At 51.6% G+C, this 14,570-nt stretch overlaps 1 protein-coding gene and 1 pseudogene across 7 annotated transcripts in view; both read right to left on the bottom strand.

The window, feature by feature from the left end:
• Positions 1-14,570, bottom strand: part of RNF144A (ring finger protein 144A) — a 115,289-nt gene that overhangs the window by 56,080 nt on the left and 44,639 nt on the right. The window contains exon 3 of one of the 7 annotated variants that reach the window (XM_078055924.1): positions 6,540-6,604. The exons of 4 other annotated variants lie outside the window; for them this stretch is intronic. Coding sequence is in view for 1 of the 3 variants with exons in the window: in XM_078055922.1 (XP_077912048.1) it covers positions 10-28 (19 nt within the window). In the remaining 2 variants the exon portion in view is untranslated. Of the gene's footprint in view, positions 1-9; positions 142-6,539; positions 6,605-14,442; positions 14,494-14,570 lie in introns of those variants that run through there. 2 more of the 7 variants (XM_078055926.1, XM_078055922.1) reach the window with 2 other exon arrangements.
• LOC118549942 (U6 spliceosomal RNA) lies at positions 13,416-13,512 on the bottom strand (annotated as a pseudogene).

Below are 14,570 nucleotides of genomic sequence, written 5' to 3'. Positions count from 1 at the left end.
AACACTTACTCAAAATTAGCTCTGACATGGTGGGGAGGATCCGTGGTGCACAAGCTGAGCTTTAATTCAGAGAGAGAAGAAAAGCCCCGGACGACCAGGGTCAGTGCGCTAAGTGCAGAACCCGCTCGCTGTTTCCTGAACATGAAGCTTTGTTCACGGCCCACCCCTGAGGGACTCGAACAGAATCAAATAAACTGATGCAACCTTTCCTGAAGGGAGACAGAGATGCGAACTTCAGATTATTCCCAGGAAAACACCAGCCACCAGCGGGGAGCAGGCTTCCAAGGGGAAGCCTTCCTGCTGGGGATACCCAGAATAACACAAGTCTATGAACCGTATTTCCTTCCAGCCCAGCGTGCCAGCCTGGGTCTGTCCTCCCAGGACCAGGGCGCGGAGCCCCTGCGCGCAGAGAACAGACGCAGCCGCCGCCGACGTCAGCTTCGGGGAAGGACGGACCTGCTGCAGCGATAATGGGTCTAATGGGACCGTGTTCTCTTACGGACGTAAAACTCTTTGGTCACTTGAGAATCATTAGTATAGGATTACAGCACCAAAAATAATACAACCCACTCTGTCCAACCACTATTTTCCTCATTCACAAATTAGCACCATCCTCAGACACATCCGAGGCCGTGCACGAATTTCCTGACATTCCAGAAGGAAGCAGGTCCAAGTTCTGCAGGGCTGCATAAGGCCGAGTCTCCTCTCCTCTCCTGGCCAGATCATCCCCCTGCCCCCGCCCCTGAGCAAAGACGAAGGGAGGGGCTGGGGTGCTTTCTCGGGGTCCCCCACTGGCTGCAGCACCACGACCACATCAGGTTTCTCCCACTGGAAACTGAGGGTCTCCTCAACCTCCCCCCCATACCCACTTCTTAACGTCCCTCCAGGCTTTCCTTTCCTCCTGGCACTCATCACTGTCTTGTTTACCCTACTTATCTCATGGATTCAGTCCCCACCCCAGAATGTCCTCTCCCTGAGGGCAGCAATCTCCATATGCTTTACTCACTCCTGTACCCGGAGCTCCCACAACAGCACTCTCAGGAAACACACTGCATGAGAGCAGGTCAGCACAATCGACACTCCACAGCTCCTTGCCCGGGGCGGGGGGGGGGGGGGGGGGGGGGGGATGGGATATCTGTGCAAAAAGAACTACTTCCTCTATTATCTGAGGACCTCCCTTAGTAACAGGGAGAATCTTTTTTTTTTTTTTTAATATTTTATTTATTTATTTGACAGAGAGAGACAGCGAGAGAGGGAACACAAGCAGGGGGAGTGGGAGAGGGAGAAGCAGGCTTCCCGTGGAGCAGGGAGCCCAATGCGGGGCTCGATCCCAGGACCCTGGGATCACAACCCGAGCCGAAGGCAGAAGCCTAAAAACTGAGCCACCCAGGCGCCCCATAACAGGGAGAATCTCACACCCGTGGAACATCAACTATCTGGTATAACGTTCGCCGTTACACCTGGTATAATGTGAGCTATGTGGAAAGTCAGTATTTGCTGAGTGGATGGCTCAGTAACTACTCGCAATTAAGTGTGATTTTCTCTACAGTGAAATAAAAACACTCATTTTGGCCCAATAAATTAATGTGAAAATTGCCCAAAGGACCATGGTGTGAACATGCAGAAAATGTGCCAGGCTTCTCTTCCTGGGAACCAGGGCGCTGGCTCTCGGCCTCAGCTCTGCCCTCAGCCAGCTCCGTGACCTTGGCAGATCTCAAGGGCTCGGCGCCCCAGTGTACGCACACAGAAAATGATAGGGTTCATTTTCTACCTGTAAAAATCAACTGCACATTTTCTAAATTATAATAACTTGGTTAGAGTTAAGGAGAAACCAATCAATTTGCATTGCAAATGCAACGAGAGGCCCTTTGGAGGGGCAACAGGCAATATTCACCGACGCCCTTAAACAGTGTTTAAATCCTTTGAATTCATCATAGAATCAAAAACATCAGGGGCACGGAAATGTCCGTTACAGTATTTCCTGGAACATGATTAAACTTAAAGTGCATAGGGCGCCTGGGTGGCTCAGTTGGTTAAGCGACTGCCTTCGGCTCAGGTCATGATCCTGGAGTCCTTGGATCGAGTCCCGCATCGGGCTCCCTGCTCGGCGGGGAGTCTGCTTCTCCCTCTGACCCTCCCCCCTCTCATGTGCTCTCTCTCTCTCTCATTCTCTCTGTCTCAAATAAATAAATAAAATCTTTAAAAAAAAAAAAAAACTTAAAGTGCATAAACGTAACCAGCAAAGGCAGAAGAATGGAAAAGTGCGGGCGCACCAGTTGAAGTTCAAAATGATACAGCACATTTAAAAGAGTTTTTCGTCAAAATCTACAAACCTTTACCTACGTTGACCCATTGACCCAGAAACCCCACTTCTGGGCATGGGAGCAGTATATAAAGTTAGTCACGGCAGTCCTGTTTGAAACACCAAAAGATGAAAAACAATCCAAGTCGGACACTGGTGAAATAAGCCGTGGGACATCCAGACTGTGGACACCGGGAGCCGCGGACAGTGCAGAGGGCCTCCTACGCATGACAATGGGAAGGTATGCAAGACACATTAAAAAAACCCCAAGAATACAGCGGTACGTATTATGCCCTGAACCCTGCATGAGCGTCATGTACAAAGAAACAGTGGATGAATACCCTAGGTCCTAATTAAAACAGCCTCCGGATAGGGCGGGCAAGGCTTGAGGTTGGAAAGAATGGCCAGGCACAGAGGCAAAGAGAACTTCCCAATATTTACATTTAAATAAATCTGCTTGCAAACCATATGGACGACCCTATTTTAAAATTACAATGTTTTGTGCTTCCTTCAGCAACACATATATTAAGATTACAATGTTCTAATAAAATGAATTTAAATGTCATATTCATGATAGTTTAGGATAAAGAAAGGGTCTCTCTTCCGGTCTTCATTCAGTCAAGGGATAGTGTGTTCACTCGACACGCCTACTTAAAGTTAGGAAACGTACGTCACTATTATATAAATTGGGAGAAAAGTTCCAAATGATATTTAATAGCATTTTTCTTCTCTGAGCTTGCTCAGAGTTCCAAAAATGTCAGTGTATCTCCGCTCTCCTACATGTCTTTTCTGAATTTAAGATCTGACATTTATTTCATCGTCAAGAGGTTCAACATCCTCCGATGGGCTGCCTGTCAGAGCTGAGATTTCGGATGAGCACCTGTCAGCTCAAGGAGAAAGGCCTTCACAGTGCCAGGCTTTGGGGGAGAGTTTTTGGTTTTCCCACAGGGTAAAAAAAGAAAAGCGACATTAATTCAAATAAGAATTAAGAAATAATAATAACAGCTACTGTTTACCGAGAACTCCTCGGCCACCGGTCCTCGGCCGGCATCTGGCAGAGGGGCCCGGGCACAGGGAGGCCCGCCATGGAGACGGGTCCCGTCCCCCTCTCTTACCCACAGGCTCTCTCGTCTGAAACGAAACTAGACCGTGGGAAGCCGCAGGTGTCATGAGGGGGCGACGCCCCTGGCCACGTGCAGAACCACGCTTCAAACGCGTTCCAACAACACTCCTGGAGAAGAGGTGTGAGTTTCCCCCTCTCTTTCTACAGGTTAGGATCGGAGAGGGAGCTGGTAAACGAGCAGTCTGTGACCCACCGATGAGCACTACCATGGCCCAAGGAACGATGTGACCCAGTCCTAATTGCTGCATCCTTCCTCCCGCTGCTGAGCAGCGCGCTCCCCTGAAGCCCAGGAGAGCTGCAGAGCATCGGTCGGCAAATTTTACCCATAAAGGTCAGACGGTGAGTATTGTGGGTCTTGAGGGCCACGCAGCCTCTGTAAGAATGACTGGACTCTGCGGCCGGAGCCCCAAGGCCGCCAGACACAGCTCCTAACCTGCCGGGCCAACCTTCCCCCTTCTCTACACAGTTAACTCGTGTAACAAAGTTTTTTGCCCCTAAAATTTCATGTCCACTCCAGAACGCCTGAGCCTGCTGCGAAGACATGTCACAGCCTCATCCTCGGCCCCCGCACCACCCTCGTGGCCTCACGGTGGACCCAGTCTGCACTGAGAAAGAACATTCTATTCTGGCCACACGCTCTAGTGCTTATTGCCTAAGAAGTTCTGGACCTGCCCACACACGGCCTTCGCTGGTGCCGTGCCCACGGCACAAACGTCCTCCCCTGTCCTTCTCCACCTAGTGAATCTGTGTCTCTCCCTCACAAGCCTGCTGGTGGCATCTCCCAAGGCCCCCACAGACAAGCATGAGGACCCCCTGTGAATCTCACGGGCCCCGTGTCCGAGGCACCTCACCCACAACTTACCTCCACAGTAAGCTTACAAGAGTCTCAGGGTCAAAGCCACGTCACCTGGCCTCATGCTCCTGACTCTTCGTACCTTTTGTTCTGCGGATTTGATGACAACATGGTGGCCTCCCCTCAGAGGGGCCTAGGACGTGCCACAGAAGGAACCCAGCCAGTCTGCGGTTAAACAGGGAATGTAATTCTGATAGAAGATCCTCAGTCGCTTTTACCCAAGGAGCATAAGACACCACACGAGCCTCACACAGACAACGTCCTTCGCGGAAGGTGTGTGGTCTCCGGGATCAGAGGCCCCTGGGTTTGTTACCGTGTCAGCCACGTACCGTGGCAAGTCCCATGAGGCTCATGGTCCCTGCGGCGCCATCCTGAGCCACACGGCACATGCTGCTCCACTTAACCCTGTCACCGGCTGTGAAGGACACACCCATACCCCCACTTTATAGATAAGAAGACTGAGACGTCAAAGTCCCCCCAAAGTCTCCCGTGTTAAATATCGGAGCTCAGCATCACCAAGGTAATGCTCACCTCACAGCTCCAACCATAACTCACGGCCTCGTGGGCGCCGCTGGAGACGGCGTCTGCTCGTCGCTGATCATTCAACGTGTGCTTTTGGGATTATTCTGCCCCCGTTGGTAGAAGGTGAGCGCTGTCTGGCTAAGGTGAGCTGGAGAACTGATCTCACCACCGCTGTCCTGCCTGATCACCTGCCTTATCTGCACAGGCCTCTACAGAACGTTTCCTCTGGAAGTTTCAGCCAGGACACAGCCCGAGGATGGGACTGCCCAGCTTGGGCTCAGCAGCGTGCACAGGGTGGATACACCCCAGAGACACACACAGCTGTCTGCCTCGTCAGCCGCAGTCACAAGAAACACCTGCAGCAGCCAATCCCTCAGGTAGGAGTGTTCAGAAGCCAGAGGGACCAGGAAGCGGGGGACCTAGAAAGGGAAAGGGTGCCAACAGGAGTCTAACCCCACTTCTCCACTCCAAAAAATCGCTATTAGCCCATAGAAGAAACCACCTGGGGCTGCTTCCGCTCAGCCCAACCCACTTGAAAAATTCTTCTAAAGGTAAAAATAAGTTACAAGCATATGAAGACATGTCGTTTAAGAAGATGAGTGGGGGTGAACACCAGAAGTTATATAATATCCTTGCTGTAGGTTGGGGGAAAGTTCTCTCCCAAAGTTTGACAAAGGAGCAAAGGGGCATGACAGCATTTCAGACTGTCACTCAATCTGCAGAACCTTCATGCAAATGAGCCAGCATGTGCCCACAACCCCTGCCTGGGACGAGGAGGAAGGGGAGGCGGAGGAGGAGGGGGGCCAGGTAAAATGAGAGTCTGCTCAGGGGTACACTGTTGCTCAGGCTTCCAGGGAAGCAGGTGGGCTTCGCTGGCTCCAGCCTGGTTGGCTTTTACTTGTACGAGGCGGTGGGCATGGATCAGAGAGCCATCCCTCCCAGGACACCACTCGTGAACCAGGCTGACATCCCCCCACCCCTTTGCACACCGGCAAGAAAAGACCAGAAAGAAAACTGCATTCAGTTCAAAAGCAGCAAAGGAGGAAGCTAGAAATAGCTCTTCTGTACTCTCTTCACTTGCAGTAGGAAAACATTCAAGGCCTCACTTCAAAGGTGGAGGTGCAGGCGCAGGTTAGAGAATTGGGAGTTGAATCCATGCCAAAAATACAGTAAAAGAGCGAGGGAGAGCCTTGGGAATCCTATTGTCCAAGCCCTCGTTCTCTACATCACTCAGAAACAAGTGACTTCCACCAGCACGGAGCCGAGCGGCAGAATCAAACCAGGAGACAGGACTCCTAATTCCCAGATCAACGGAGTTGCCGGGCCACCCCACTGAGATCCCAGGGCTGCCTGCACTTATTCTAAAGATTAACTGGTGGCTCATTCCATGTGGCTGAAATGCTGGGCAGAGTGAAGGGTCAGGGAAAACACGCCGTCATCCTGAAACTATCTTGTCCTCAGCCAGACCCTACCTAAGAACCCCATTTATTTTTCAGTCTTAACCATCCCATCACAAAAGCTGCTCCGTTGTTTATTTTGCAACATTCAGGATCTTTTGGGTACGTACACTGAACAAGATCAGGATTATCCCGTATGCCAGACGGGCCTGTCAGCAGGGCCCGCCCCAACCTCTGCAGATCTCAGGGTGCCAAAGAAATCAGGCCCACTCGAGAAACCAGACAACTGAAGGCCACACCTCACAGACTCTTGGACATCGAGGGAACGGAGAGAACACCCACCTGCACAGCCGTCCCAGAGGTCCCAAGTAACTTCCGGGCTGGGGCCAACCTCAAGCCAGCTGGAGCTTCTGGAACAAGGACAACACAAACGGGTGGCAGGAAACCAGCAGACAACAATAAAGTAAAATAAAATGATGATCAGTGCTTCTGATTTTCTACACTCACCCGATATTCTACAAGGTGCGTGCTCTCCTTCGTTAATAAAACAGACAAAAAAATGTGGCAACGAAAAAACACATGTTTAGGAAAATAAGGTAGAGCCAGGAGTGATTTCTGTGCACAAAATCCACATCCTCGAGGTTTGTTTGCTTTCTTTAAGAAACATTTTTGTGCACTCAGTTTTGTGCAGGCCATGGCTTTGGGGGCATAAATGTAGCTCAAAACCTCCAACAGGGATGAGGGCCTGGGAGGAAGGACAGGAAGCACCAGGCCAGCTGAGAGGTCACAGCAGGAAACGTACAGAAAGAAGGCTCACGCCACCCGCTTCCCAGGTCTGGTGGCCGAGTGCCGACCCTGGCACCACATGACCTGGGTCACACAGGCCTGCAACCCCTGCTCTCCAGGGGAACTTGGGCAAGTCACTGAACCAAGCCGGGCCTCAGTTTCCACATCTACAAACGGAGGGCGACACCTACAGTTTGTGAGGGCTGCCGGAACCAAGGACTGCAGACCGGGCGGCGCACACAACGATTACGTCAGGCAGTTCTGGGGGCTGAGTCTGAGATCAGGTGTCCCAGGGCTGGTTCCTTCAGAGGCTCCGAGGGACACTCTGTTCCAGGCCTCTCTCCCCCCTGGCTTGCAGGGGGCTGTCTTCCTCCTGTGTCCCTTCCCACCGTCTTTCCCTTTGATGTGTCTGTCTCCAAATTTCCCCTTCTCATGAGGACACCTGTGAGTTGGTGCACGGCCCACCCCGGTGACCTCGTTTCTACCGGATTCCCTCTGGGAAGGCCCTGTCTCCACATAACAGCACATTCCGAGGTCCTGGGGACAGGACTCAGCACGTGAATTTGGGGACACACAGCCCACAGCAGTGCTCAGGGCCATCATGAGGACCAGACACACGAACAGATGTGACACGCTGCTAACAGGGCCGGAACTCGGTCAGTGCTCCGCAGGGAAGGAGGACAGTTGCCGTGGTCGTGACCACTGGTGCTCCCTCGCGGATGACGGGCTGTCATCACAGCCAGAGCCAGGGACCAGCAGGCAGGAGACCCGAGGCGCCCGAGGCCACCTGCCATGGTGTCCCTGAACCTGGGACCTCATCTGACGGCCAGGCCTGAGCCGCACTCCACCAACCTCATGGCGTCACTGCTGGGGAACGGAAGACGCTTGGGGGACGCGGCGTGGCGGTCACCGCCCGCTCTGATGTTTGAGGAGAGTGATTCTCGGAGGCGTTGGCAGGGGTCCTACCGGGTCCAAAAGTGAATCCTTTGACCTGAAGAAGAGTTACTTTGCTTCTCCCTAGACACTGTGGCTCAACTGATTTGTAAAAGACAAATTTACAGGTAATTCTGGCTATTTTGTATGGCTGGACAAAATGACCAAGTCGTCAGGTGGGTCTGTCCCCTGTGAGGAGACCAGGCCGGCCCTGCGGAGCAGAGGGGCTCCTCCACCCCAGAAGTCCTGCTGGGTAGCCTGGGGTCTCATTACTGCCAGGGCCACAGGCCACACTGTAATTACTGGACCAGTGTGCCATGTTCCCAGAATAAACCCTTGGTTTGCCCTGGCCAAGGAGGTGACTAGCAACGGGCGAAGCTGGACCAACCAGAAGTTTGTTCTGGCATTAATTCGACCTGCCTGCCTTCTGTGCCCTAAATGTTCATTGTTCTCCTCCCTCAACCAAAATAAAATACAAATGTCCCTTGCCAACATATTTTAACTCGTGAGTCATCCCAGAGGATATTCTCATTGTGTAGTTTCTAATGCAAATAAGGAAAGCCAGACGGGTTCTAGAACATATATCCAGAGTGGCTGCGAGAGAAGACACTTGAGGAAGGGATCCAGGCAGGACTGGGCGGGCTGCCCCCGCCGCGATCGCCGCTGCCGTCAGCCCAGGCCCTGCTGTCTTAGCCTCACACCATGCCAGGCGACAGCACCCTGCTGTCCCCTCAAGTTCCACGTCACGGCTGCCGGGCCCCGGGGAGCAGCTGTGGCAGAGCACGGGGGGCCCACATTTAAAAGCAGCGAACAACAAATCCCAGAACGTATTCCACTCCACGTGTGAACTGCTAAGAGCCTCGGGTCGTGGAGCAAACAACGCACCATCGGGGAGTCCCAGGAGGGCTGGGGACTGGGGCCGTGTGTGAGAACGCAGGGACGGAGGGGCCCCCAAAATGCCCTGTGGATGGCTATAAAACTCAGGACCCCGTTAGCAGAAGCCAAGCAGGAACTCAAGGGTCGATCTGGGAAAAGGAGCCGGTGCAGGGTAGACACACGCACGTGCCAGAACAGAGGGCTCCCAGGTGCCAACGCCCAGGAGGTGGGACCACAGGGCTCGAAGCAGGGAACCGGGCCGTGTGCCCATCGGGGATCAGGGCAGGTGTGGAACCCGGGCGCTCGCCCAACCGCAGGCTCCCTCTGAGACCTGCGCACACACGCCCCCCGCGGTTCTTACTCTACTGAACAAAGGAGCTTCTTCAGACCACCCGGACCCGCTTCCAAAGCACCACGCACTGCGCTGCAGAAAGCCGGGGGAGGAGGCCCTCGCAGAAAAGGCATCGAGCTAATATTAACCTCTACCTTAAAATGTTCTTTTTATAATAGGTTGTTAGGGATATTTTGGTGATTGGGGATTTCGACAGTGGCAATTTGTCCTTCTCCCAAAACAAACCTCAAAGCACAGGCTTGCAGGTTCTGGGAAGGCCAGAGCCGCTCCTACCGACCAGACGGCCCCGTCTGTGTCTCTGCTGTTTTGGTCTCTGCATCCTGGGAAGACAACATCCACCATGTGGGGAATGAGCCCAACGTTAAAATCTTCCAGAGCCGCCCGGGCCAATGTGTCCCGATGAGACTCACAGGCTCGACCAAATCACCTCTTTTCTTACTAAATATAGGGCTTAAGAAACAAGGCAAATGCAGGGCCTCACAGGATGGGGCACACAATGGTTTGCTGAGTGAATGCCTTCTCTCGGACTGAATGTGTGATTGTGGGGTTTGGGGTGTTTTCCTTTCTTTCTTTCTTTCTTTTTAAATAACACTAAACTTTTAACTCTCTCAAAACTAAAATGGACATCCTGTTTAAAAATGGGAAACCATAGGGCGCCTGGGTGGCTCAGTTGGTTAAGCGACTGCCTTCGGCTCAGGTCATGGTCCTGGAGTCCCGGGATCGAGTCCCGCATCGGGCTCCCTGCTCAGCGGGGAGTCTGCTTCTCCCTCTGACCCTCCTCCCTCTCATGCTCTCTGTCTCTCGTTCTCTCTCTCTCAAATAAATAAATAAAATCTTTAAAAAAAAAAAAAAAAAAACACTTTAAAAAAAAAAAAAAAAAAAATGGGAAACCATAAATGAAAACCCCAGTGAACCTATACTGGTTGTGAAAACAGAGATTTCCTTTTAGTATTACAAAATTAATTACCAAAAAAAATGCTGTGCTTCTTTCGCTGTTTACCTAGAAATGACAGGGAGACGGCGTCATCTACGGAGTCCTGAGGACACAGTCCTGCACACTGCACCTCCAGTGAAGTCATACCCACATGCACTTGCTGTCTGCATGTGAAGTTTACACCCGCGTCCAAGAGTGTAAGAGGGTACCCAAACCCTCATAATGGTCCCCAAAACTCGTCAAAGCCCTAAATATACAGACCTTTCTGTAACGGGGTAATTGAGAGAAAACACCCTCCCTGCAGGAGGGGGCTGGGGGCTGCCAACCCACCGACCTGACGTTTCCACCGGCCCGAGAGTGTGGCCTGCACCGAGCAGCTCAGCCTCCCGCCCCGGCCTCCAACACACCCCCTTGCAGCAACCAAGGACGCGTCCCATTTCCTCTCCTGGCCACATCACAAAGCACTGTGTGCAGCGTTTTATGCTCCCTGTGATGCTCCACCCTGGTAGCGCCCGGCCCGCGGAGCCCAGCGAAGCTCTCGTCCACGCGCCACTCCACAGGAAGCGTCCTGCAGAAGTACCCGGAGGACTCCCTCCTACGCGTGATCCAACTTCTACACCCCCTCTCCTCACACCCTCCTCAATCTCATGCCACAAGACGAGGATTCCACGGAAGGAGAATTCAGACCGAGGGTGGTATGCTCTCTGGCTGTTGGTTTTGTTGTTCGTTCCTTTATATTTCTGCTCTTCCTGCAACGGTTTCCTCTTGTTGGGGCCCCGACATTAGTCCTTCTCCAACTCTGCCTCGGAGCTGGTCATGGGGGCCAGTAGGTGAGTGAGGAGAACACGAGACTCGAGCAACTAGAGGGGCGGTTCTCAAATGCAAACCTCCCTACCGCGTGCACACTGCGTGCCCCACATTTTCCTCTTGTGTGGGGCTGCTTGGGGGCAGAAACTATATTAAATTCATCTTCAAAACCCCAATCCCTCATCCAGCGACTGCACATAAAGGACATATAACCCAGAAACTCTGAGTTTTGCCTCTAGATGTGTCTTAACCAGTGAGAAGTCTTCTCCTCTTTGATTAAAAAGGAAGGACAGGGCGCCTGGGTGGCTCAGTTGGTTAAGCGACTGCCTTCGGCTCAGGTCATGATCCTGGAGTCCCGGGATCGAGTCCCGCATCGGGCTCCCTGCTCGGCGGGGAGTCTGCTTCTCCCTCTGACCCTCCTCCCTCTCATGCTCTCTGTCTCTCATTCTCTCTCTCTCAAATAAATAAATAAAATCTTTAAAAATAAAAAAATAAAAAGGAAGGACAGAAGAAGAGAAGAAAGAAACACAGAAAAACGAGAGAAGGACAAAGGGAGGGAAGGAAGTTAAACTCCTTGGTTTATCTGAGCCTCTTCCCTTGTCATGTTCTTTCATTCTGTCATTTTGGATGGAGGCCCCCAGGGAGACGGCATCTACGTGGATCCACACATTCAATTATACAGATTCGTTCTGAGCAGGGAATGAAGCAAAACAAAGTGGTTTCTCAGAGGAGAACAAGATGCCAAGAAGTAGTTTAACAGGTGACAAGGAATGTCTGGGAGCAGGGAGAGCGACACGGGTCCCCAGCTGAGCAAGACAGAGCCAGCAGGCAGGATGCATCTGATCAGGATGTGCTGCGTATTAACTCCGGGGCCCAACAAAAAACTGAGTGGAAGTTCTTTCATCTCCAAAACACACGGACATATTTCAACCCAAAGACTCCTTGCTTGGCCAGTGAACATCTGCTAAACCAAAAGTCAGGCTTGTATTCTGAAGTATTTAACGTTCCTTCCATCTGGGAACTCTCGATGTTACCTTGCCCCCTTCTCTCCAGACCACGGTGTGTCTCTGTGGAAGGTGTAGTTCAGAAAGAAATGTCCTCACATGTCTCAAACACAGAAACTGGATGTCAGGAGTCAATCTGCTTCTCCTGGACTTGTTAGTCTGATTCCAGTCTACGTACAACTTGTCCCCAGTCCTCTGCTTCCACGCGTGTAGGATGGTCCCCTTATCCATCCATCTTTTAAAATTACCATTATGTTGGGGCGCCTGGGTGGCTCAGTTGGTTAAGCTTTCAACTCTTGATTTCGGCTCAAATCACGATCTCAGGGTTGTGAGATCGAGCCCCACGTCGGGCTTGGCACTGAGCATGGATCCTGCTTAGGATTCTCCCTCTCCCTCTCCATCTGCCCCTCCCTGCTCTCTCTCTCCCTCTCTAAAAATAATAATAATAATAATAATAAAATAAAGTAAAATCATGCTCATGTGGTCTCTCTTCCATGGCCAACCCTACCACAGTTCAAAGACCTCCAAAGGTTCAGCACGGGCCTCAGGATGGCACAAACCAGACGGAGAGCATGGGGTTGTCCAGTCGTGCACTGAAGACCTTCTGTGTGTGAGGGCCTGGGCTGGGCACCGGCTAAGGGCACCCTGCCTGAGGAAGCTTACATGTAGTTGATAAAATAACCCACGAGCCCAATTAACTACATAAAATAGAAAGAATAACATTTGACTGACTGCCCAGTAAGTGTTAGCTATTCAAGCTCACGATCATATCACCGTAGCTATCAGCACAGTCCGAAGGCACATACATGTGCTACCCTGACCTTACGGATGAGGACACCGAGCCAGGAGGTTAGAGCTCACACAGAACAGGACACGTGTTTATAGTAAGTGACAGGGATTTACACATGCCAACAGACACAACTCGTCCCCCTTCCACCCCGCCATCGAGGGACAGCAGCTCCAGGGGAGGTGGCATTTCCAGGGGGCCTCTCCAGGAGTGCTTCACGGAAGAGGGCCCCCGGGGATCAGGGCCTTACGGAGCCTCCCACGGCAAGATGTCCAACAGAGTTCCCGTTTACTGAAATAAACGTTAACGGCGTCCTTGCTGTGCCTGTCTCATCCTCCAAACACATTAGAATCTCTTTCAAGGCCGGATCTACGCCTATCTCTGGATCCCCAAAAGCTGCACTCACAGAGCCTTGAACAAAGTCAGTGCTTAATACAGAACCTAAATGAACAGTCAGCATCCTGAGACAGACAACGTACTTTTACAGGAGTCCAATCTCAAAAATAAAATAGCTCCAACCATCAGAAAATAATTTGTTCTTTCCCGGTCAGAACTGTGCTGCATATTATCGTTTTAACATCTGAGTACAGCTAAAGGAAGAAAGGGTAATCTGAATGTAAATCAAATGCCTACAAAGCAACCAACCTTTCTGTGATGTGATGGGGCAGTAAGAAACCCAGAATTGATTTAACATGAGACGTCGGGAAAAAAAGCTATTTATTATTTCTCTTCCAACCACAGAAGTATCATGTGTTTCTGCGTGTCATCCTTGCGAGAGGGCCATGCTGATCTTCTCTGTATGGGCCCAAATTTTTAGTATGTGTGCATTATCACATGATGTTTTAAAAAGAGAAAATACAACAAAAGACATAAAGAAGACAAATGATAAGCCCACAAACCAAGAAAGACATCAAGGGGACCAGGGTTATTTCAAACAGCAAAGTAGCACGCACACGCACATGCACACATGCACACGCACACGCGCACACGCGCACGCACACACGCACACGCACACACGCACACACCCCTTCAACTGGCATTACACTGCCCAATGACCTCACACAATCCCTTTGCTGCCAGGTTCAAAATAAGACGCAGGCCAGTTCTTCCTTCAGCTGAAGGAAGTAAATAAAACCACTTGTCAACATGAATCCGGGAGCGGTGCCGGGACCCTGCGACACTCTCCCGTGTGCACACACCGGGACCCCACGCGGGCTCGGACATCACGGGCATGACCGCGCCCTGTGCAGAGGAGGAGGCTGGGAGCCAGAGAGAAGAAATGAATGCGCAGAACAAGCCGACGGCTCTTCTAACTTCCATCAACCTCTCTGCACTCCAGCATTTCTGAGTCATGACTGCTTTCTCCTCACTTGGCAGACCGGGTCAAGTTCCTTTAGTTGTGTATGTCGGTCATCACCTTTCAGAACACACGCCGGCCACTCTCATCGCCCTGATGAGGTAGCATCTAAGGACCCTGGGGGCCTCCCCCCACTTCACTGCTCCAACAAAACAAAGGCAGAGGCTCCCTTCCCGGCATGCCTTCCATGCATCAGAAGCAAACTTCTGCTAGGCTAAGTTTTTAAAAATAAGAACTTAAGCCAGACTCTAAGCATTGTTCTGGAAACGTCCGAGAGGCTCGACTCTGCTGTAAGGATTTCCTTCCAAAGGTACAAACGTCCACGCTGCACATCCTAGCCCATCCCGAGGGAGAAACAGAAGAAAATAAAATCAAAGGGTTTCAATGAGCAAAAAAAAAAACAACGCACGGTTTATATTCCTCCTCCTGTGTTTCCATGTAGTTTTCCATCGGCCTCCACGGTCGCAGAACAGCCTCCCAGATATTACAGACAATCTGTGCATTTCTAAAGAACAACGATTCTTAGAATCCCAGAAT

Source organism: Halichoerus grypus, chromosome 10 (assembly GCF_964656455.1).
Source record: "Halichoerus grypus chromosome 10, mHalGry1.hap1.1, whole genome shotgun sequence".
In the NCBI taxonomy this organism is placed as follows: Eukaryota; Metazoa; Chordata; class Mammalia; order Carnivora; family Phocidae; genus Halichoerus; species Halichoerus grypus.
Note: the sequence above shows the minus strand (reverse complement) of the source record. Positions and strands in the feature narration are given on the sequence as shown.